This window comes from Prinia subflava, chromosome 1 (genome assembly GCF_021018805.1).
Source record: "Prinia subflava isolate CZ2003 ecotype Zambia chromosome 1, Cam_Psub_1.2, whole genome shotgun sequence".
Lineage (NCBI taxonomy): Eukaryota > Metazoa > Chordata > Aves > Passeriformes > Cisticolidae > Prinia > Prinia subflava.
The window spans coordinates 129141119-129166226 of NC_086247.1; the positions used below are offsets into that span (position 1 = coordinate 129141119).

The window sequence follows — 25108 nt, forward strand, 5'->3', positions numbered from 1 at the left end:
GCAGAATACAGACTCTGTAATTATTTCAGCACAATTGGAGATGGGAAGGCTCTCTTATTACTGACTGAGTTTGAGGCCATTTTTGGAGTAGACACAATAATTTAATAAAGAGTACTGGCATGGTCTTTATTTTGTAAGGAGTTATAGCAATTAAAATCTTTCAAAATTCCCAGTTATTACCTAAAGAACCAAATTTATTGCTTGCAATTTTTGTCTGCTTCTTCCAGCATCCTGAAAGAATAAATATGCAGAATTCTACTATTGCCTCCTTCTGTCATACTGAAATTCTGAAGGACAGTGATTTTTTTTCACTTGTGAAAAAACCCAAACAAACAGATAAAAACTCAGAAATGTCATAAATCCATGTTCTTAACTCCATTTTCTTGTCCTGAATTTGGAATGATTGTTTTCATTGCCAGGTTTAGGGAACCTTAGGAAGCTTCATCAGCATAGCTTGTCCTTTCATTCCCCGTTGTCTTTACTACTTTTCAGTTTTCCAAGGAGTACATAATAGTGAAATCTCAGACAGTTTGGTGGAGCTGAACTTGTAAGACCAGTCCAATAATCTAATTTCTGGATTATATAGTAGAATACCATAGTTTTAGAGGCAAATTGAGACCTGTGCTTCTACAAATTCTCTCCTTAAAGAGCACCCTGACTTAGCTCTTTTTAAAGAGGCAAATAGAGAAAACTACTTAGAAATCTGGAGCTCCCTCTGTGCAGTTCTGTGAATTCAGACTGTTGCTTACTTTCTAAGAAGATGTTGAAGAAAGTTAAGAGCTGAACGCAGAAGGAAGTTTCTGGTTAAGCTTGAGAGGACAAGATTTGAAAGGAGCATTTTATGGATTAGTGTAATTACCCAATGTAATGCAGTAAACATTTGGCAAGAGTCATCTTATTTTAGTCTAGAATCCTACACGAGGTAGGACATACTACAGAGCACATTACTTTTTGCTACACATTGGCCACTGCAATTCTTTCTTCAACTGATTTGTTCAGGGTTAAGTCAATGTGGGCGGTTTTGTCCCCACTGAAAGAGGGAGTAATCATTGGCAGACCACTCCTTAGCTGAATAGATGCAAAAGCTTTTTAAAAATTGTACTAGAAACATTTAGAGCAGTGGTCTCTTTTTCATGATGCACTTCAAGAAAGCAAACAGAAATTATAAGCCCTGCTCTGAACTCAGCCATTTCAGATGATATTTTTAATAAAAGGCTCATATTTCCATCCAACAAGTGAATTGATTTTTCTTTTTTGTATCACTATTTTTTTCCAAACTTGGAAACCATGTTTTAAACGACCATCTCAGATAAGGATAAATTACACCATCTTGTGGATATATAGAGAGCACTAAATTTGGTTTGATGTCAGTTTGGTTCTAAGTATAGTCAGTGTTTCTGCTGAGAAGACACTTAGATTAAAAATAAAAACAAAAAACCAAACAAACATGATATGAACCTCTGCAGAGTCTTTATAATATGCATTATATGATTGCTGTGTTGTTAGCATTTTTTAAAAGACTTTATATCTGAGATAAATTTTTCATCTGTCTCTCAGCATGGCTGAAAAGAATGCTCATCTTATATACCTGTAATTTACTGTTCTATGTTTATACTTGAAATGCATATTTAGAAACTCGCAGGTATTTTTATACATTCAAATTTAAGAAAATTTTGAAAGCTGTGATTTGTCAAGGTCTCTTCCAACTGATGAGGTCACCTACATGTCATAATAGAATTTTAATCAGAAGTCCACCTGATGAGTCACAGAATGCTTCACAGACTTAAGCAGTGCATCCAGTAGAGATTATTTCATCCATACTTGATAGAAGATTCATGGGAAATTTAAGTACCAGAGATAAAATGTAGTTTTGGAAAATGTTTAATGCCACTTGCCTAGAGGATAGAAAAGATAGGGAATGCTGTTGAAGACACTGTCATCTGTGATCATTAACTTTTCAGGAGCTTGTTTGTTTTATTTCTGTTGATGGTGCTTCTAGCCCTGCAGTGACTCCAAATGCCATCTAATTTAGATTTTAATGATTTGTTCATCATCCAGCTTCATTATTGCTGATGGACTCCCATGCTAATGATGCAAAAATACCATGGCAGAGACTTTCCTTCCAAATTATGCAATGGAATACCATTTATATAGACTGGAACTTCAAGCCTACTTGTACCCCAAGTTCTGTCAAAGCACAGAATTTTCAGGAAATACCCCATTTCCAGTCTGAGGGAGCTATATTTGAATGGCAACTGGTAATTAATTGTCTACTTTATTGCGTGAATCCTGTGATGGAAAAATGTGGCAGTATTCCATTACTGCCTTCCTATAAGATGCCCTAATGGTTTCAAATATTTTATCTAGACTGAGCAACAAAACCTTCAGTCACTGTTTTTTCCTAATGTGAAGGGAAAATCACATCCGTTACACAGTGTGAAACTGAAGCTTCACTGTTAAATATCTAAAAAAATAGTTTGGCCAAATAAGATTTTCATTTCTCAGTGCCATCAGTACAGCTGGGCTGGATGAGCTGTTGTGTGTGTATTCACAATGTATTTAGACGGCTTTCAGAAAATGACTTGTAGGGTGTTGCAAACTGAATGCAGCTTTTGCTGCTCTGTCTTGCACACACCTCCCCCTTCCCTAAGAGTCCCTCTATGACAGTGTGTCAAATACGAAGTGGTACATTGTAATTGCTGCTAAAAACCCTTGGATATAAAAAAGGCATTGAATAATGTGTTTACTATGTACCATACTAGCAGGTTGCCTATGTGCAAGATGCTGTGCTCTGATGTTATAAAAGGCATGCATTTTTAAGGCACTGTCAGACATTTCTAAGCCTGTTCTCCATCTGTATATATGTCATATTGCTCATCTGCTAATGCATAGTAACACTGAGAAATTCCCACAGTGTCAAGATAACCTAAATAGAAACATGACATTTTCATATGGGGCCTTTGATGTGCTTTCTTTCTTTCAAAACTTAGCATCTTTATCATGTTTAGAAATTTTTCGACAGTGTTTCAGGACTTCCACCAAAACAATAAAGAAAATAAAATTCAATTTTGATGATCATAGCATACAGGTGCCACTTGGAGATAGGTATGAGATCAAATGAAGGGTCTCTCTTGCTATCTTGCAGTTGATATATACAGTATTGTCTGTAATTAAACTTACAAAGCACTTTTATACTATAAATCATGTGGGAAGTAGAGGCAGGAAAAGAGAAAAATGTTCTAAGTTTTGGTTGTTCACTTGGGTTTTTCCGATGTTGGGGGTTTTTTTAACTGCTACCTATTCCATTTAATCTTTCTCTACCTCGAAGTTTTATGGAAAGCTTTGAGTCGTAACAGTCCCATTCAGATTTGAGCACAAAAGGAAAGAACCAGATGGGAAAAAAAAACCCTCTGCCAAGCTAAACCTCTTTTTCTTACTACTTTTACCAGTGTTTACAAATGCAAAGTTTTGGGAGCTGAAAAATGGTTAAAAGGCCATTTTCAGATCAGTTCAGTGAAAATGGATTTGATTTGTTCTGATAATTTTGTTTCTAAGATTGGAGGTTTATGCAGATTATCACCTGGACTACTTTTATAATTTTCATGTCTTAATATTTTAGAATGTATTTTTCTGTGATGTATTTAATAAAATATGACTAGAACATCATGGTATATGTAGCTTGGGTGTAATAATACATGTATGTGTGATTTTAAATTTAATGACCTTTGTGTTTGGAATTATATCTGCTATGTCAGACCTCCTTAATTTTACTGGATTCACCTTAAGATTAGGTAGTGTGCTTTTAAAGTATATGAAACATTTTTTTTCTTCTCCGAAGATAAAAATGTCATTTGCCATAATGTTTATGTAAAGCTACACGTCCTATAGCAAGTTGTAAATATTATAGCTATTACAAAGATAATTTTGTAATGAAAAAAATCCTGTTCATTTTATATTATTTTGTTTCCCTCACTGTGCTGCAGATAATGTAATATTTAATTACATAATTCTGAACAGCTTAATGGTTTTTCGTTGAGGTCTGGTTTCAAGTCACCAGTACAAGTAAAACTTTCTTTGAAACTTAGATTCTGAAATTTAACTTTTCAGAAGTTAAATCTCTTTTGGTTTTGAGCAACTGTATATGAATTTAGTGCTAATGCATTTTTTTATTTGAATATTCAGTCATATGATCATAATGCAGCATAGTTACCTTGGGTAAATGTTACAGATATATGTACAGCAGTTGTATAAAGACATCAGTATATAAATATGGTTGTGTGTCCTGCTACTACAAACCAAATGGTGCTTTTCTTCAATGTCAATTCCTTATTGAGAGCAGCAGTAGGAACCAGTAAAGCTGATGGATGGTAGCAGGATTGAAGAATATACTAGTCCAGAGCATGTGCATTTTTCTCTGTGTTATTCTGACATTTAGTTCTTTAATAAAACACTTTTTAGCAGGTTAACCTTTAGAGGTGGAAACTTAATTGGAGTTTTTTTCAACAAAATAAAACCATGGAGAGGTGAAAATGTCAGACTTTGTAGAAAGTACCCAAATGTGCTGCCTGAACTGCTAAAACAAAGGGCTCTGCACCAGGAGCTCTAGCTGGGGAGATTTTCTCACATTTTTGAATGGTGTCTTAATTTAATTCTGCTGATGCATGCTTGCAATACCATTCTAGCTTCAGGCTTTGTTGGTAAGCTTTGCCTATTTTTAGGCTGTGTCATTCAAATGTTTACAAAATATCGACCATTCACTTCAAACAAGTGAAGCTGAGAGTCAGAAATTCACACTTCCAGTTCTGTAGCACATCACTTCTAACAAAAAAAAAATAGAAAATTCCATACCTGCATAGGTAGAAAGCAACTAACTTCTTTTGTTTTAAGAACTGATGATTTAGCTGGGCAAAGAGCTTAAGAATGCATTCATACATGTTTGAATGTTTGACATTATTGTGATTCCTATCCCCTTTGGTCCTGCCATCTAATGCCATTGGTTCTGCTAGAAAAAGGTACTGAGGTTTTGACTTTTGAAGTGGATGCATTGTGTATCTCACAAAAATTAATTAGAAAGTCTTGATTTTTGTGTGAAGATGCAGAAGATAAAACACAGTTTAGGACAGTACTGAAACATATTTAGCAAATCTGTATTAGTGTTTAAACATAAAATGAGCTAGTATGAATTAAAAAGAAAAAGAAGCAATTATGTATAGACAGTTGTAGCACTTGAAGTGGTAGCACAAAGTTTGTTCTCAAAACTGAATGTTTAAGTACTCTCATTATATATAATAACACGAAATTGCTGTAAAAATCGCCTGTTTCTAGGTGCTGGCCTCTACATACATATGTTGATTTATTTAATAGCAAGTTACTCAATGCCTTGAATTCTCTATTTCCATGTTACAGGTCTGTTACCACAGCTATTAGGAGTAGCACCAGAGAAGGCCATAAAACTTACTGTAAGTTTGTAAATGGATATTTTGCACATTTCTCCACATTGTAAAATGCATCAAATTACAATTAGCAACTGTTAATATCTGACTTGTGAACAGTACAAGTTGCATGCAAGTCTCATCCAGAAGTGCACATGTACATTTTAACAATCTCACTGAAAACCTATTTTTGGACTCACTCCAAAATATAACAAGCTCATTCAACTTGTTCAGGTCATCTGCTTGTTTGTAAGCAGCATAGGCCTTTGGGTTCTCTTCTTAGCAAATCAGAATAGTTACTTGTTGAAGGGCTTTTGTTTTTGTGTCTCCACATGGTTCCTTTATCTATGATTCCAATGCAACAGGAGATAGATAATATGAGCATGTAGGGAATTGTTGGCAAGAAAGGAACTTGTTTGCATGATGGTTTTTTCTAAATGTTTTACTTCTGTAATTTTGTTATTTCTTAAGTGTTTGTAAGGTACTTAAGATTTTTTTATTATTCTTATTATAATCCAATCATAATGTATTGTTTATTCACTGATAAGGTGGTATTCATCAAAGCTAGTAGTATGCATTAAGAAAAAAAGCACATAATATTACTAATTGAATTGCCATTGTGTTAAAGCTTAGTATTGAACATTCAGATACTAATTTGACATTTTATTTAAATTTTTAATATAATGAGCACTTCTAAGATATTAATGTATTTTATAATATTCTGATTTTTAAAATTACCTTATTAGTGATGATTTATTTTTTGAGTAATGAGTATTCAAATTATGCTGCAAATAATTTGTTGAAAAATAATTTCCTTGTTACAAGGAAGAACATAGCTGTAGAATATTTAATATAAAATCTAAGACTTTGATTTCTTTGATATCTTATAGTTTGGTAGCTTAGTGGATGTATTTGCATTTTCATTTGCACAGAATTTGCAGCTGATGAGTGTTTTCTCTGACCTTTTAATTTATCAGCTTTCATAAATGTTTGTCTTTTAAGGTTAATGATTTTGTGAGAGATAAGTTTAGGACTAAAGATGGATCTGTCCCACTGGCTGCAGAAATTCTTGCTGGTGGCTGTGTAAGTATCTTTCATTTCCTTCATATGATATTCATGAAAGTGCAGTTTATAAGATTAATTGTGTGGACTAAGGCTTCTGTTTAACCACAGATCCGGTTCAAGAGCAGACTCTCCTAGAGCATCTCAGTTCTTTCCTAGATAGGCCAGCCGTTCTTGATGAAAGGGTAAATGTTTCTGTGCATCGTGCCTTTTAACTGTGCTCTCTAATTCTCACAGTTTAGAGTTTGTTTCCTTAATAAAGAACGTGTCTTTATTCATGTTGGCTGTAGCTTATGGCCTAAAGAGGATTCATGCTAACCTTTCCAGAAGTTAATAATTAGTTACTGCTTTGTGGCACCCACTCTACCACGTCACTGCTTTCCTGATGTGTTATTGCACCCACTAATTTTCACTTTTTGCAGTGATACTGGCTTTCTGAAATGGCAAAGACTGCTCATGCTTCTTTGAGTTCGTAGCAGACGTAGGCTGTGTAATGTTAACTTAGTGCATAATGCATTCCTGAATGTAGGCTGTATTTAAAACCCACTAAGATTTTAAGAGTGTTTTCCTTGCACAAAGTAGTATCTTAATGAACAACTGGCATGTTACTGGATAAATGATCATACTTCACTACTTGGTCTAGTTCTGTCTGTTCATATTACAGCTTACTGTATCTGGTGTATTGATTTGTTCAAGCAAATGTAAATACCTTAGGTAAAATGAATAGTTGTTCAAAGACCAGTGCATTTTACAGATAAAGAGCACTGTTTATTTCAAACAGCTTTGATCACTGGGGCAGAGCAATGTTGGTGTATTTTTAATCTGTCTTTGTTTCTGCTGTCATAAGACAGATGAGGTCACATTTTCAAGCAGCTTCTACCTGTGTCGAAAACTACAGCAACATTAAAAAAAAAATGCTTGCGTCTTAATCTCAGTAGGTGCAGAGATTTGTGCTGTGTGTGCTTGCAGAAAGTGAACTGCGATTATCAGCCTCAGGGTGCAGTGCCTGGGTTGCATTGCAGGCTGAGAAGCCCTGGCTTTCTGTAATTCTCAGGAGATGGGGCAGGATTTGGCTGCTGTCTCACTGCTCCTTCTGTTTGATCACTGACCTGTTGTAGACTGCCAGGTAGGATCCCCTTGTTCTGTAACTTTAGGAGCATTCAGGGAAGAAAAAAAAGAAGGGGAGGGAGAGAAGAATGTGGGTCTCTAAAGCCCTAAATAAAAAGCATGCTGTAAATGAAGGAAAAATGCAATAAAGCGCTTGCAGAGTAAAAAGTGTTTGCCCCTTACACTAATAAAAAGTCTCATGAACATAGCAGCCATAGAGAATTCAGTGAAATTTTCATTTAAAATGTCATTTGATCTAGAGTTTTTATTTTACAGACTGCTGTGAATTTTTTAATGCTGTACAAAAAGCACTCTTTACAGAGACCTGTCATTCATGAGAATGCTGCAGCAAGCTTTTTGCCAGCAGTTCATTGTAAACTAAGGATGTGCTTTAAGAGCTAGGTGGTTTGAGATGTATTTTAAATGTGCTGTAAATGTTGGCTTGTCCTAAATTTATATTAACAGTGAGATTCTGCATGAAGTTGTAGCAGTAGACGTGCAGTGGCAGAGTGCCCTGAGTTTTCTTTTAACTGTAGTGCTCCACTTAAGGGCATAGTTTGGTGCCAGGTAGATAGGTTGCAACTTGTCTCTTCTGCAGGTGGTCTTTGGGTTCTTTTGTAATTTTAAACCCAATTCAGACTAGCAGCAAAAACTCTCATTACCAGCATTGCCTAGGTTTTTTGGGGTGAATTTTTCTGTCATGGTGTAAATATATGTGTTAAATATGAGATGCCAAAGATATGCTTTTTTCTCTAGCTTTCAGCATTGTATTGGCCTAACTTTTTGTCCCTGTTTAAGCCATCGTGAAACCTGTGATTTCACTGTGGAAGCAGCACGGACAGTGTTGAATGCTTGAAAATTGTCAGTCTTGGGTTTTTACCTCATTTCACAATGTAGTAATCACTTATGTGGGAGGCAAGAAGACAGGAGGGCACGATGTGCTAAAGTCTAAAAAGGGGAAGCCAACTACGATGAATTTTCTGAGACACCTGCCCTATCATCTTTCCTTTTTCCACATCTAATTCTCAGCTGGGATTGTGTTACAAACACAGATTTAAATTTTTCTTCTTCAGTGCTTCTCTTTCCTTGGAGTGTATTCATTGCTTATGCAAGAGCTTAGTGCTGGGATGCATGCTAGTTTGTAATGTTTTAAATAGCAGCCCTGTCAATACGTAGAGTAATAATACCTAAGCAAGGAAGGACAAGCAGATACTTGGATAGTTTGGGTTGTTCAGTAACACAAAGGGCTTTGAAGGGGTCAGTATCACCTGAGTAGCTCCACTCTGCTGTTTGCCCAACCATTGCCAGGCGTTGACTTTTAGGTCTCCAAGGAGTTCACTTTGCATCATAATTACTGTGAATTAGTACACATGGCTGACTTTTGCACTTGTAACTAGAGCTGATTGTTTCATTGAACAAGTCTTTTTCTGTTTGGTAAACTGTTTTCTCTCCTAAAAAAAAGAAAGAAGAAAAGAAGAAAATAGATCTTTTATTTCATGACCTTGTGACACTTAATTCAGTTAACAGCCTGTTTCATAGCTTTTTATTACGTGAAGATGAAAGCGATAGGTTGGTTGAGGATTTTTTTTGAGACCCCCAAGAATATAATTAAAATTATAACCTTTATACTTAAGGAAGGCTGTTATGTAAATTACTAACACAAGATTTCCATCTCCTTTGTTTGTAAGAAATTTTCCTAATGACTATAGTATTTGTTACCCATAAAAATGCACGTAGCTTTCAGATTTGCACAATGCCTGACACCCACCATGAACTCTGATCTCTGCTGCACATTTTGGACTCTCATCACTCATGCAAATCCTATATAGTCTTTATCATTATGAGGCTAGTAAAAAGCTTCAGTTTCAAGGCACGGTGTAATGATGCTGTAGAGCTAAGATCTGCTGAGCAGCTAAACTACAAAGCTGACTTAACTTTATTGAAGTAAATCGGGCACAGATATGCTAGGTTTGATTTCTGCTAATACTGTAGCTTACCTTTGGAGTTGCTTAATAAAAGGATGTGTAAACTGTAAGTACAACTTGAAATATTTTTTTTTTACAGTGGCAATATTGAAATTTCTGGAAGCTTTATTTCATGGTCTTTTACTTGATTTTATATTTTAAATAAAAAATAATTTTAAGTCATACCAAGTTAAGCTGCTTGCTTTTTTAATCTTAATTCACTTACAGGCATCTGTTGAAAGTAACCTGATTTTTTTTAATACAGCATTGTATACTTATTTTTTTGAGTTATATTAACACGTGGAAAACTCTCTTTGTAAAAGTGACATAAATACTGTATTTGGGGTTTTGAGACATTACCTTTAATACTAACTTTCTAGGTGAGACAGTCATTTTGCTTAGTACCTTACATAAAGCAATTCAACATTTAATGAAAAATTTACGTTTGTGTAAATGGGAAGGAGGTGCAAATATGCAAAATAAGGAGTGATATAAAACATAAAAGAACACTAAGAAAAACAGAAGGATTATAGCGTGACTAAAAAGAAATTGCTATATAATGTATGTTGCCTTGTCTGCTTATATTAATACAATGATACCAGTAAGTAGGAGGCGTAATTTTCAGCAAGAAAAGAGAACTACATTTTGCTTTATTAACCTTTCCTTCTGCTCTCCCTTCTCCTTCTGAGCACACAGTCTTTTCCTTCCCAGCTGCTCAGTGTGTGCTCACTATTAGCCAGCTTAAATCATGTAGCACACAGTACAATTACAGATCCCATACATATCTGCTTTTGTTTAAATTGTCAAGGCAATTTTAGGCATATTTCGAGAGACTTTATAGGAATCATAATAAGGTTAAAATGTATTGGACCTGCTTGGGCAGCCTCAACTCTGCTGTGGAACATAAAAACTAGATGCGGTTAATATGGAGTGCAAAATCCTGCCCAGTATTAATTTTTTATAGGAATGTGATATGAAATTCCACATGAATTGTGCCAAATAACAGATCCAGTGCAAATAGTTTTATTCAGCTACTTAAAACATTTATTTTGTGTTTCAGAGAGTAGTAAAGAAAGTTCACATCTAAGCTACATTTTCGGTATTGCAGTGGAGACAGAGGGTGTATAAACTGCAATTCCTACATTTAGATCTCGTACTTGCAAAAATTCAGGCATTTGGAAGTTGTGGACTAAAAGAGACTGAAGGTGCCATTCTTACTTTCATTATTATGAAACCTAAATATGTTAACATTCTACTATATTTGGCAAGGGAAGCTGAGCTATTGGTAAAATTAAACTGTAAAATTAAACAGTATATGTACCAGAGAAAAAAAACCACCTGCATGTATATCTGGGGGGAAAAAAAGAGCAAACAACTACTTCACACAGAAAAGTTTTGTTCTAGTTTATTGTGATAGTTAAATGAAGATGGTTGTCTTGATGATTGCTCTAATGCCCTTTGACAGCAAGTAGCACATGTTCCTAGTATGCTTAGCAGATTTATTCTCAGAGGTCTCCCTGTGCTTGGGGATCCATCACTTTCAAGGGGAGTTCTACCTGCTCATGTATGCCCAACTTTCACATCTGCTTTAAGGGAAACTGCAGAATCTCCTCATACATGCTTTTTTCCCTTGATTAAATTTAAAACTATTTATTTTGTGCATAAAATTGATGTTGCTTAATAAATTAATTAGATTTAAATTCTGTTTAACAAAATGAATATAAGGTAACTGAATATACTGTAATTAATTAGGTATTTTTAAAGTGTAGTATTGTTCTCTGAACCACTGTAATTGTAGTTATTTTCAGCATGCTGAAAATAATTTAAATTAATTATAAAATTTTGGTAAGAAAAACTCCCAACTAGATCTCGAGACTTCAATTTTACTTCACATTTGCAAGCTCACTGTTTCTCAGCACTGTTGTGTTTTATTTGTCTTTGATAAGTTTTCACCTAATTTTAGATTTAAGCCTTATGATGAGGTTTGGAAAGGTGACATACAGTAACATGATAGCCCTGTCCAAGAAGTTGTACCAGAGGGTGGGAAAGTTAGGTTTGCAGGTTTGGATGTTTTTAAAATAATAGTTTGCTGACATTTTCACCCAGTCATACCTACTTAAGCTGGTCTTTCCCCAGATCAGTAATAAATTTTGCAGAACTTGATTTCACTTCATTTTGAATTTTGCTTTGTCATTAGTTAATCTAATCTTAACTTTCTTTTTTCAAATAAGAATTTTTCCATAACGTATTAGAGATACTTTCCCATTTTGCTTTCCCTCTCCTCTTTCTTTTCATTTTGTTTCCCCCTGAAAAAAAAGAGAAAATTTTTCAAACTGTAAAACAAGGTGGGTAGGTGTTTAGGTTGATAGTTTTCTGATTCCAGAACCAAACAATTCTGAATGCTTTAAAAGTCCCTTTTTGTCCAATAAACTTACTTAATTTGATTTGAATCTTATTCTTTTTTCTCCTGTTATATATGAAATATATATAGAAATAATGACTTTAAAGTTTTACGTAAATGCACACTGCAGTTTAAAACGTGGATTTGTTTTGACAATTATATTTTATTACATATCCCTTTCTCCTTTTACTTCTTCTTTTACTGGCAGTAAAATATTACGGTGTTTACCAGTGAAGGTTCAAAAAAACCCCAAATCCAAAAACAAAGGCTCAAACTCAAATCAAGAATTAAAATCTAGCTTTCTGTGAGAAAAAGGAAGATATTTATGATGTCACAGTAATTTATGATGTGACCAAGAAATAATGGGTCACAGTTTTAATACAGCTACCATGCCTTAGGACTTGAAAGGTCTGTAAATCATTAAATGATTCTACAGCTAGTCAAAATAGACAAGTAGAGCAGACAGAACCAAACGTTAACAGATTTGACAGGTCTGTAAGTTAATTGCTTTTATAATGCCAATCAAGTAGGCTCCACTTTGATTTTTTGGCTAGGCTTCTGAGAAGTGAATTACCTGTAATGTGGAAAATATCCAAACAAATTTTAATTTGTTTCCCATTGCAGACTTGGTCAGTGCTTATAAACAAACCATACTCCTCTTAGTCTCTGTTTAGACAGGTCATTAATATTCTATTGTAGGACAATCCACACAACTTGTATCTTAGTCTTGGAAATCTGATGCAGTAGCAGGAATGTACTTCTGTTCAGACTAATTGCAATTCTATTTGTGTGAGGATTTTATGTGAGGATTTGACAGAGCTTGCTTTACATTTTATGTACATTTGGACATTACCAATATGGTGATTCTAGCAGTGTTCGCTGTTTGAGTTGCACAAAGTAAAACCTTAGCCAGAGCAAGGGGAGGCTGTCCTCAGAAGACAAGAAAGATTAGCTAGAGAAAAACAGAATTCTGCCTGAGTAGCATGAAAGCTGGTTCTGTGATAGGCTGATCAGGGCAGTGAAAAGCAGATGATTGAGGGCTCAGGAAATCTCGTGATCTGAAGAAAAGGTATTTACTATATGAACTCCCATTGCTGAAGAGCATTACCAGAATGTTGTGTGGATAGGACCACAAATGAGAGAACACAAAATAGCATGACATGGCTTATCTAGATTTTTGAGGTCTGGCTTTATGGAATGAACAGGTAACATAGAACCAAGCTTTTGAGAACCCAGCATGCTTTGCTCTTGATGTTCAATACCGCAAAATTAAGGTTGTCGCCTTTGAGATCTGTAAGAAAAACAATCAGTTTGGACTGCTGTCTGTTACTTGGGAGCTTTTCTGGTAACAGGAGAGTCCATAGTGAAATTCCCTGTGCAGTTTGGCATAATTCATCTAATGCTCTTGGGACCTACTGCCATACAAACACCAACACTTTCAGACGACTTTCAGTTCGCAGCACTGCAGTGGCACTCCGTAAATCTGGCTTCTAAGCCTTGTTCTGTTGTAGAGTTGGTATGTGCTTTTGTGTCAATCATTGAACAGTTCTGTGCCTTAGTTGCCCTTTATTATACAATGAGGATGGTAATTCTTCCATTCTTGAAATCATTGGTACATTTTTAATTTAATTTTTTTAATGACAAAGAGCAATCTTTATTTAGTGTCTGTACTTTAGGAACTTTGACTTTAATTCGGATGAATGGATGCTAGAAAATGCATAGGAAAACAAGCTGCATCTGGTGGCGGACAAGGACTAAGGGCTTGGGACAGAGTATGGTATGCAGGAGGACTGAATATGATAAACAGTTGACTAAAAATCTTGGAATTTGCATTGCTTGTCTTTTGTAGATTAAACAAGTAACCGAAAGGTAGACAGTTTCTTTAGCAGAGGTTGATTTTTGGTAATTGTATAATATATTGCTTATGTATTTTTATGATTGCCATTAATTGCTGTAATTGCTATCCCTGGGTGATATTGTTGAAAAACATTAGCACTCTAATAGAAGCAGTAATCCTTTATTCATCCATGAAACCATAGAAGGGAATATGTGATAAGTTGGATGGGATGCAGAAAAAATATCTAGGCTGATCCTAAAAGCAGTTATGAAGAACAGGAAAGGGGCTACAATTTAAAATAGGTAATAAGGCTAATTAGAGGAACAAGAACATTTGATGGTCAGTAGCACTGAAAGGGAAAGAATCTAGTACTTTCTTCTGGAATGGGGAACACAAAATTTCCTTCTTTAATTGCAAGCTGTATCCTCTTCAGAACATACACCAAAGCTTTCAAATGGAGATGCGAAAGCCCGAGGAGACTTGTGTCTGGTGTGCTCATTTCTTAGTTAATCTCATAAGGGCACAAAAAGCAGTTATATTAAAAAGAACAGGAATTTCTTCTCACAGTGTAATGAGGAGGGTAAAAATCTGTTTATTTTCCAGTAAGTTTATAGCAGAGTGATTTGAACACATGAAGAAATAGAAAACATTTTGACTTCTTAAACTGAAGTATTGTTAAGTGGTTGTTACTAAACCGATTTTTTTTAATTACAGAGTGGTCTTTATTTCTCCATGGACAAAAAATCCAACCAATCCTCAACTATTTCTGCTTCTTCCTTCTGTTCAGTATAGTAGGAAAGTAGCAGGATAGACAGTAGTGTATTTCTGTGCAAGACTATACTGCCATCGAGAGGTGTTGGGTGATACCATACCAATAGCAGAGTGAAGAACTGCAAAAATGGGAAAAAACCCCAGCTTATTTTTAAAAATTCACATGTGCATGGGTGCATAGCTAGCTGACATTGTTAAAGCACAGTTAAAGGCATGCAGATTTCTAGTTATGCGTGTATGAATTGTTCTTGGATGACAGTGATATTTCCCTTTTATTTTCTTGCTCTATATCAAACAAGACCATAAGTGCTTGTGATTAGGTCAAATGTTAAATTCTTTCAGAATAATATGGGCCCTTTGTGGGCCCTTAGAGATAATTATCTATGCAGTATCTCTGGTTATCTACACCTATAAATAACTCAAAATTGTAGTTTTTACTTTAATCACATGATAACAACTGAAAAGTAATAGATTTACTTATTCAGTCAGGTCATTTGTTTAAAAAATGATTGGAAGATGTGATAAGGAATTCAGAGTTGAGGGTATTCAAGTTTGTAACTTCAGTACAGTAAAATTTGTGTTACTGGGAACCATCTGTGTTAAACAGTTGATGTATTTGATTTTTCTGACACTTAGTGGAGAAATCATTAAGCTTGAGCAACCTGAGCTTAAATGGTGTTTGTTCAGGACAAAAACAAACAAACAAACAAACAAACAAAAACAACAAAACCAAAAAAACCAAAAAAAAACAAACAAAAAAGTGTGTGTAGTGGGGGAAGAAAAGTAGTTTTCAAATTCTTCCCTTTGGGAGCTTATTTCAAAATTTTATAATTAAATACATTTTTGACTGCAAAAGCTAGCAAACCAGAAGGCAGTATTCTTCAACTTTTGGCCAGACAAAATGAATGAACACAGTGATACAATGTGCTGAGTATGTTTTGTCTGTTTCTGGTTGTTTTTTTTTTCCATACCAGTTTATACCAGTACCTTGAAAAGACTGGAAAAAACCAGATTGATGAGATTTCTTTCATTGCATTCACTATGCAAAAATTGAGAAAGAAGACAGAAGCCATGCTATTGTGGTTCAAGCTCCTGATTTGGAGATGAGGATATCTGGAGACTCTTACAAGTTGTGAATGTTTGAGCAGGGGGGAAATACACACACTGGTCATACAATTAAACTGTCTGCCTCAAAACCCTTTCTTGTGAAACCAGATTCATTGTACTTTCCTCACAGTAGCTCTGGGAGGAAATAAATTAATATTTATGAGACGCTTGCATTACTGTGATGATGAATAACACAATAGGAGTTACCAGTACTAGATAAGCAAGAAATCATTTCATTAGGGAGTACAGTAGCCATCTCCGGTTTGCTTCCCCCCCATTTTGAGAGCAAGGAGCTGCAGTTACCAGCACAGATGCTCAAATAACAGAATGATCAAAGCTTCCCACCAGGTGACTCTACTTGTTACCGCTGGAGCTGCCTCTGCACAGGCTGATAAACCAGCCTTCCTCTGCACAAGGCAGGCAGGTGGTAGAAACCCTCCTACTGAGACCTCTGCAGGTATTGTCTGGCTCATCGCGTTCAGTTATTTGCCATTTGATTTTTGGAGAATATCTTTGATCAAATTCAGAGCATGACAGAGGTTGTTCAGGGTGTTCTGGGCTAGTGCCTGAACCGTGTGGAAGCACTTCACTGGAAATGACCAGTGTCTCTCTTCAAACCTGCTGTGTGGGCAGCGACAGTCCTTTAGTCCTTTCAGTACAGCCTGGTGCATGCAAGTCAGTGTTTCTAGAACTTTGAATGTAGCAAGCTTGGTTGTATGAAGTGGGTAAATAATGGCATCCACGTTTGGAAATAGCAAGCTGAAGCAAAGGAAGTCCTGTGTGATTTAGCCAGAGCAGCAAACGTCCAGTGCTGGAAGTGTCAGCGCTTGTCCAGGACATGCAAATATAGGCATTTATATGTCCTAGCACCTGAAGTACTTGCCATCTGTTTGTATTGAAATTATATTGTATTGAAATCATTTGCCTTTGTTCTCCTTTAAAATCAGAGGTATCTTTCTACTTCCTTTCTTTGTAATGGCATTTGCTTATAAACATTTTTATAGATTTTTTAAATTGTTCCATGTTTTGGTGCACTAATAGTAATAATAACACTAATTTTGTACTAATACTTAATTTTGTTGTAATCTTTTAACATTTAATACGGTTTTCCTGTAGTGAAAATGAAAGGAATGTTTCTCATGGAGTCATGGCACAATGAACTGCAGGAATATCATACTGAGGGAATGTAGTTTAATTCTGCTAATAGATCAATTGATACGAGTTTTTAAGTAATGTATTTAGAGAATGGCTGTTGTGTAACAAACTTGCAAATTAACGTTATCACCTGCAATTCAGAATTTATAATTTTTAAAAAGAAAATATATATGTTGGCATGTGGGAATGTCTAATAATTGTAATACCTACACCAATTTTTTAAATACGGGAATATGCAATTCATCAAAGAACCTTTCCAGGATTATTTTTATTTATTTTGAGACTTTGCAAGATGAGTAGGCAAGTAAAAGAAAGCGTTTTTTGTTTTGAATGCTTACTTATTTAACATGTTTCAGTTGAATTGCAAAACTTAAATCAGTATATATGGCAAAAAATTTATCAGTCTAATTTTTGATGGCAATAAGAATAGCACTTTTATATATACCAGGATTCTGGTTTGGTGAAGGCAGTTAAATTAAATTATGCCAATTTGAAAGTCAAAACCAGTTGAGTTACACAAGAGTATGCTTTTCCTGGTCAAAATAGGAAACACTTGGGATATTTTGGGGGTTATGTAAAGACTTTAATTTGTAACCACATTGTGTATGCTCACTCCAAGTGGTAGACAAGAGTAGTTGTTCGTTTGATTTGCCATTTCTTCAGCATATTATTTGAACCATATTACTGCGCATATTTTCTATTTTGAATGATAGTTAATCTGAGCTACAATTAATTCTTTTAACGCTGGGATAATTTTAAAAATATGTGCACATGATATTTACATACCAGACATCACTACATGCAAGTGCTTTTAAATGCTTCTTTTATTTTAGTCATTACCTTCTAGAACAAAACAGTTGTTTGGCTGTAGGGAAGGTGAGGGTTGCCCTTTGCATAGTTTGTGTGATTTCAGAACCTGGAGAAGAGCATATCTGTCACACCACAGAATTGCATACTTATCAGAAGTTAGAATGACGTTTCTGTTGAATTTGAGCCAAAAGGAGTTTGAATGAATATTTTTTAAATACACTTAGGTAATCTTCACATTATCTATTTTTCTCATTGCACATTTTTAGCTCAGGATCTGTCAGTGTAGCAGAAGGGTTATGCCCTAAGTTACATATGATGAATGTTATGAACTTTACAAGAACCAGAGGGAGTCCAAAATGCTTGACACTGTTGTGTTTTAAAGCAGACTTTCAGAATTGATTGAGTTGTATCTTCCAACAAATGGAGACTGACACATTGAAAACATTTAGTGGTTCTTGATTAATAGAATCCTTCAGTCTGTAGACCTTATTTTCTTTAATACCTGGTACCTAAATAACGATGTAGCACTCAGACTCTTGAATCAAACAGCATTTAATGGCACTGAAACTGGTAGTTCATAGGGTTATTTTTAAAAGCACAATATATTTGCAATTGTGTTTATTGGAATTAATGTATTCTTTGTTATATGAACTCATGTCAAAATTGGAAAATGTTTCTGCCAGATTTCTGCTCTTCAACAGTGTGTTTTCACTTTCTATATACTGCAGATTACAGCTGCTTTACTAGTTACTAATTTTTCCTTTTCCTTCATTCCTTATGTTATAGTGTTCTTGGTTTGTCAGTATTGCATAACTCGGTGTTGGTGAACGTGTTCTTGCAAAAAGAATTGCGCTAGTGTCTGAGACAGACGTCTGATGTACTGCAGTGTCCTGCAGTGGCTGACCTGCTTCCTCTCTGTTTGTCCTGGTGACTCATCTCGTGAGGGAGAAGATTTTTCTTGCCTTGTGATGTGTGCTAATACTAGAACTCTTGACTGATAATAGCTTAACCAAGTGCAGCAAGATTGAAAATGTCTTATCTTGAATGTAACAGGATGCACACTGTAAATAATGTATCAGGTTAATATATTGATTTCTGCTTTTAATTTCAGGCTGGAGGTTCTCAAGTAATCTTTACCAATCCACTGGAAATTGTCAAGATTCGATTGCAGGTGGCTGGAGAAATTACTACTGGTCCACGAGTTAGTGCCCTCAGTGTATTAAGGGACTTAGGTTTCTTTGGTCTTTACAAGGTATGTTTTAAAAAATGTTAAAAATAAGCCTGAAATGAACATATAATTTCATTGTTCTCACAAACTTTCATAGGTGGACACAATATTACTTTTTAAAAGAAAAATTATTATATGATATTGTATCTTAATTTTTAATTAAGGGCAGAAACTGTCTCATCTTTTTACACATATGGTTTTGTAAATCTTACTGATATTTCTTTTCTCACTTCAGTAGGTTTAAGGTTCATTGAGTATTAGTTTGTGATTCCTCATATTCTGCCTGCTGTAAAAATAAGCTTATTTTCATCTGCTACATGATATAGAGCTTACAGTTTGGGAACTTTGCTTTTGCTCTTCTGTGTTTGATTCAGCAACTTTCCCAGATGTCATCATTCATTTGGCGATGGGAATTAATTGCAGCACAATAATAGTGAAGAAATACAGACAGTGGGAGCCCAGCATAAAAATAAACTCCTAAAGCAAGCTTCCCCTTGCTTCTTTGGAAAAATATTTCCCCAAATAATACCACAAAAGGCTGCCTTTGTGAGCATATGCTACAGAGTCTACAGTTCTGCTTGCTATATTGCTGTCTTCACATAGATACATTAGTACATAGAGGTAAAGTTAGGTTTAATGATGGCAGCAGGAATAAAAACATCTTGTGGATGGTAAATCTAATAGGATATGCGCTACAAGTAATTTAAAGGATTAACATACTTTTATGATGTCTTCTACCTTTTTAGAAGGAGATTAGATATGGGGGAATATGAAAGATCTTGAAGTATTTTGAGATAGCCAGTTCACTCAAGTATTGAAACAAAAACTGCAATGAATACCATATACTGCAGAGCACGGTGTGATGTTTCTTCAGACTCTGCAGCCTACAACTCGGGAGGAAGCTTGCTTACTTCTAATCTGTCCCAGGATTTCCAGTAAAGCAGGCAGTATCCCTCTGTTTCTTATTTACAGCAGTGCAGCCATAAATTGAAGATACTCCATGAGCCCCCCCTTCTTCCCAGTATTTAAATTCCATCTGCTTTTTTAAGCATCTAGTCTTTCTAAATTATCCTGTTAACATTACAAAGAGGGAGCCTGCCCGGGAGAAGGAGAACGTGTCTGTATGTTTTGGCCTGGAGAGAAGTTGCAGGTCTGAATAGGATTTAATGGGGAGTTGTTTTTCCCTTTAAATTGACTTGCTAATTTTTTAGGTGTTTTACTGAAGCTGAGGCTATTGTGTAAACTCCTAGTAAATGGCATTACTCTGTTGATCAGATTAACATTTACAACTGAAAACAGGGATTTTGTGGGGAGTCTGCTTCCCTGAGGCTGTGCAGGAATGGAGGTCAACTACTGACTTTTACTTGGACTAGCAGAAAGAAAACATAAAGTGAGAACTAGTGATGAACTAGTTTACAAAATAGCAATTTTTGATTTTTTTTCTCCCTGAATACCTGCTCTTGGTGGCTGAGCAGAATTCGCTACATTTTTCCTTTTCTAATGACATTAATGTTTTGAATTATATCATGAACTATTTCTGTCCACTAGAGTAAATACTGGTGGATATTAGGACTACACATGAACACGAGCTAGTTACAGCACTGGGTTGCGTTGAAACGGGCAATCATTTAATCACAAGACACAGTTTCAGTGCTTCATTTATTACGTCCATTTACCTACACTAAGAAAAAAAAAAAAAGAAAAAGAAAAGCCACAGAAGGGGTTGGGTTTGTTTTTACTCAGCTGTTGTCTCTGTTTCTGTCTCTCTCAACCCCTCCTCCTCACTTCCTTTTGTGTGTCGTTAGGACTCACTGCCTACAAAAACTTGAGTGATTTGACAAAACTGGAGGATTTAGCCTGGCAATGACAGGCACCCACTGAGCACAGACCATGTCACCAGGCTTGTGTCCAAGGGCACCCTTAGTCCCAGCCAGGTCTGTAATTGGGCAGGTTCGTGCTGTTTTCTACCAAACGTTTGGCACTGCAGCCAAAAGAAAATGGCAATCCTGTCTGCCCCTTCCTGTGTGCCAGTCAGAGCATTGGTGCTCACACGGAATGATCTGGAACAAGAAAGTCCTTAAAGCCTCCTCCTCCTTAGGGCTTAGTTTGTTTTGAACCCAGACCAGCTCATTTTGTAGCTTCTCAGGATGGCTGTACCCAGTCAAAGGGAGGAAAGGCTGTGGCATGGGAGCCAGTCTGTCTCAGAATAGTTTCAAACTGCCTTGAGGTGCTTGTGGAACAGCAGTGTTGGAGGCAAAAGCAGCCCTCTCCTGAATGCTAGTGCTGGAACTGGCAGTGTTTGTGAGGCCAGGCAGATCTTAATAACTCATTGCATCAGTCACCAGCCCCAGTAAATGTTACCCAGAGACATCAATGGTTTTAAATGAATTTCAGACGAGACTAGATTTGGTAGGTGCTGCCTTCTTTGGTGGTGCTTCTAAATTAACTGAGTAAGTATAATGACCAAGTGGACATCAAATAATAATGAATCTAATGAGAAATGAAATATCTTGGTATGTTTGGAATGTTCATACTCTTTACAAGTCAAATTAGCTTTAACTAAGAAGCAGGAATGAGGATTTTATGACTGTCTCAGTACTTCTCATGTTGTTCACTTAACTCTTTCATTTGCATCTGAAGTCTTTGCTTTAGCTTTGTGTCTCAAGACACAAGACTTGTATCACAAGCCCTTAATGTACTTACTTTAGGAGATCTAGTTATGACTTCATATGTACTGCTGTGGAAGAACAAGAATAGATAGTTATTCTAGAAAATAGTTTTATTTGGGAAACTTGAAATTTCTTTGTAGGCTTAACGGACCTTCATGTAAATATTCCAGCTGTTTAAAGATTTGTCTGTCTTAGTCATGACTTTACTGATTGACTTTCTTCTGCAAGTGTTGAAAGCAGAATTTTAGACTTTCAGGAATTTTAATGTGAAATAAATGAATGTCTTTTTTGGTTTAAGTTTTATTTACCACATGGCAAGGATTGCAGTGAAAACTCTCCTTTCCTAGTCCAGAGAAAAGTCATCCCTGAAAGCTGTTCTTACCACTACAGATTCATCTGGCATGTTCTGCTTAGTTCCCATGAGTCGTTTATGCTGAAATTCAGGTGAAAATCTGTAAGAGTCCCACATGGTAGTCAGCAATGAAGAATGTATTAATTATAAGTGCAGCCAGAAGATGTGAAGAGTTAGCCTTAGCTTCATGAAGCAAATTCCTGCATGTCTTAACAAGATGTACTGCTTGTTATTTGAATTCTTATATTTTGTATTATTTTCTACCTATGAAGAACTTCCTGTGGATTTTAAATAAAATTCCCACACTCCCCTGATATAGGTAATTTGAGTGCTCCTGTCTTGCATTAACAGAGAAAACCAAGGCACAGACAGATAAATCTTATGTCTCATGTCAACAAATTAACAAAGGAAATGCTACGTAAACCCTTTTTGCATCCAGCTGAGTGAATCTTGCATAGATTATCATCATAATTATCCCCACATTCTAGTCCAAATTAATATCCTTTGAGGATCACGGAGAAGCTGGATTGCACAGTTTTGGTGCCCCTCTGCACCAAGTGAGAATAATATTCTTTTGGGTCATTCATTGGCATGTTAATGTGCCACTTTACTGCTACGGACAGAAACAATTCACAGTAGTACTGTGCTGAGATCTCTGCTCTATGTTTTCTCTACTTGCAGAGATGTTAGAATTAGATGATGTTAGAGTCATTTTGTCATCAGTCTTGATGTTAGAATAATTTCTGTTGAGAGCCAGTCCTGCAGGTCACCTGGGCATCCTGACCAGGTATTTGACCACCTTCATGATTTAAAGCAAACATAAAAAAAAAAATCTCACACCTCTTTTCTTATGCCTAATTGAATTTGCCATGTTCAAGCTTCTGATCCTTCCACTGTGCACATCCAAGAGTAGTTTTCTTTCCATGCACTCTCCTTTAAGTGAGAAATAAGGTCCCTCCCTAACCTGCTCTTCTCAGAGTTGAGCACACTGAGTTCCTCTTTCATATGCCATGGACTACTCAACTGGCTTGATGGCCCTGCACTGAACTCACTCCAGCGTGAAAGCATCTTTTGTGTGGGAGAGACCAGAACTGGACACAGGGCTCCAGATGTGGTCTCAGCCTTGCTGAATGGAGGGCAATAATCACTTCCCTTGCACTCTTGCTACTGTAGCCCAGGGTGTGGCTGTCTGACTTCACTTCAAAGAGGCATCACTGACCCATACTTAATTTGGCCACAGAATCCTCCAGACTTTTTCTCCAAAGATGCTTTCAGCCTGTATCTCCATCCTGTGAAGGTATCTCTGAACAGCAGTCTCTCACTATAGCACACTAACTATTTCCCCAATTCAGCATCATCTGCTGAGAGTGCATGTTCCACTGGTTTAGCTCTGGGAGATGATAACAGACCATTTCAAAAACCAGGCTTTAGTCAAGGTGTACAACATCCATCCCTTATCCACAGGTCTCACAAACTGGTTGGTCAGCTGTGATTTGGTAAATCCAAATTGGATGCTCCAATATCTCTTTCTTCATATGCTTGGAAATGGCTTCCAGGGACATTTGCTCCATAAACCTCCCAGGAACAGAGGTGTGCCCAGACATCTTGTAGATTCCCAGATCTTCCTTCTCACTCTTCAAGATGGGTGTGATGTTTGTTCTAGTTCCAGAACCCCCTTGTCTGACTTGAGCTTTTCAAGGTGGTAACCTCACAACATCATCAGCCAGCTGTCTCAGCACCACTGGAGGTGTCTGTTCTGGTCTCAGGATTGTGTATGTGCAGATGGCTCCAATGGCACTGTCTGCACGTAATGCAGACTTTTCTGGTGAGCTTGTGGAGCTGAGAGGCCTGGGGACAGATTTTACTAGTAAAAAGTTAAGACAAAGGTAATTTCTCTGCTTTTTCCATGTACTCTGTCACAAAGTTTCCTGCCCCCATTGTGCAACAGCCTCCCAATTTATTTAGTTGCCTTTTTGCTGCTGATGTGCTTACAGAAATCTTTTTTATTCCCCCTTCACATCCCTTACTAGATTGATCTCCAGCTGATCCTTGGCTTTTCTGTCTCAATTGTTGCACACCCAAGCAGTGGTTCTGTATATCCTGGGTAGCCCATACCCACCTCTGCTTCCCTTTCATTTTCTGCATTTGAGCTCAGTCGTGAGTTCATCTGTGCTGGTGATCTGACTTGGTCGCTCAGCCTTGTGCACAGTGGAATAAACCTTCCTAATGCTTTGAGGAGACTGTCCTTGGTGAACCTTTGTAACTCTAAAAGTTTTTATTTGGGGGAACATTCCTATCACAGTGCGTAGAGGTCCGGGTCAGATAATGGATTCCCCTCCCTTCCTTGCCAAAGAACTAAAGAACAGTAGATCTGGGATTGTAATAAGTGCAATAATTTACAGTCATAATTTAATTCCTCCTAGACTCGCTGTGCCTTCACTGGATGGTCAGATATTAGCCATTCTGTAATGATATGCAGCTTAGAAATAAAATGCATGTTAATTCCAGCAATAAAAAGATTTGACAGGTACAACTCATTAAATTGACTGTTGGGTTGAACCCCTGTAGTTCTTTACAGATAGAAAGCAAATATTTTTTTCCATCCATTCCTGAACTACTTGTGTAAATAAATACTTTAAAACACTGTACTTCTCAAAATCTAGATGCTGCTTTGTGGAGGCACATAACAGCACTTTTGCAAAGGGAATTTATTTCCTCTGTTTGTGTTCTTTCTCCCAGTAATAGTTACTGTGAAAGCATCAGGGCATGGAAGCTTGTGACTAGTAAATTCTTTAGCTACAGATACTCTGTAGGTGACAGCTGTTCTTAAAAATTTAGAGACAACATATCACAGTTAGGGAAAATACCACTTAAACTAATGCAAAATGTCATTAGTATTGGCAGAAATGGGAAGGGATACTTTTCTGGTTTTCAATATTTTTAATAGATTTTATTTAATTTAGTTACAACTGAATATTGAAGTAATCATCCACAATTAGATAATACATTTTCTGTCTTCTGGCTTGCACCTTAATATGAATAAAGTCCCGTTAAAGTCAGTTGAAGTATTGGTTTTGAAAGACATCTTTAAAGTGTCCATGTAAATAAACACTGTAAGTACACCTACTTATTTCGTACATCACAGAAACTCATATCCATATAATAACTGCCATAAAATGTTTAATGAAATGTTACTCCTCTTATACATAATCA

The 25108-nt window shown here is 36.3% G+C and overlaps 1 protein-coding gene across 2 annotated transcripts in view; it reads left to right on the plus strand.

The window, feature by feature from the left end:
• SLC25A13 (solute carrier family 25 member 13) overlaps positions 1-25108 on the plus strand; it is a 103004-nt gene that overhangs the window by 67409 nt on the left and 10487 nt on the right. For both annotated transcript variants that reach the window (XM_063411900.1, XM_063411909.1), the window contains 3 exons: positions 5407-5459; positions 6435-6515; positions 18758-18898. In XM_063411900.1, the coding sequence (XP_063267970.1) occupies positions 5407-5459; positions 6435-6515; positions 18758-18898 (275 nt within the window). The remainder of the gene's footprint in view (positions 1-5406; positions 5460-6434; positions 6516-18757; positions 18899-25108) is intronic.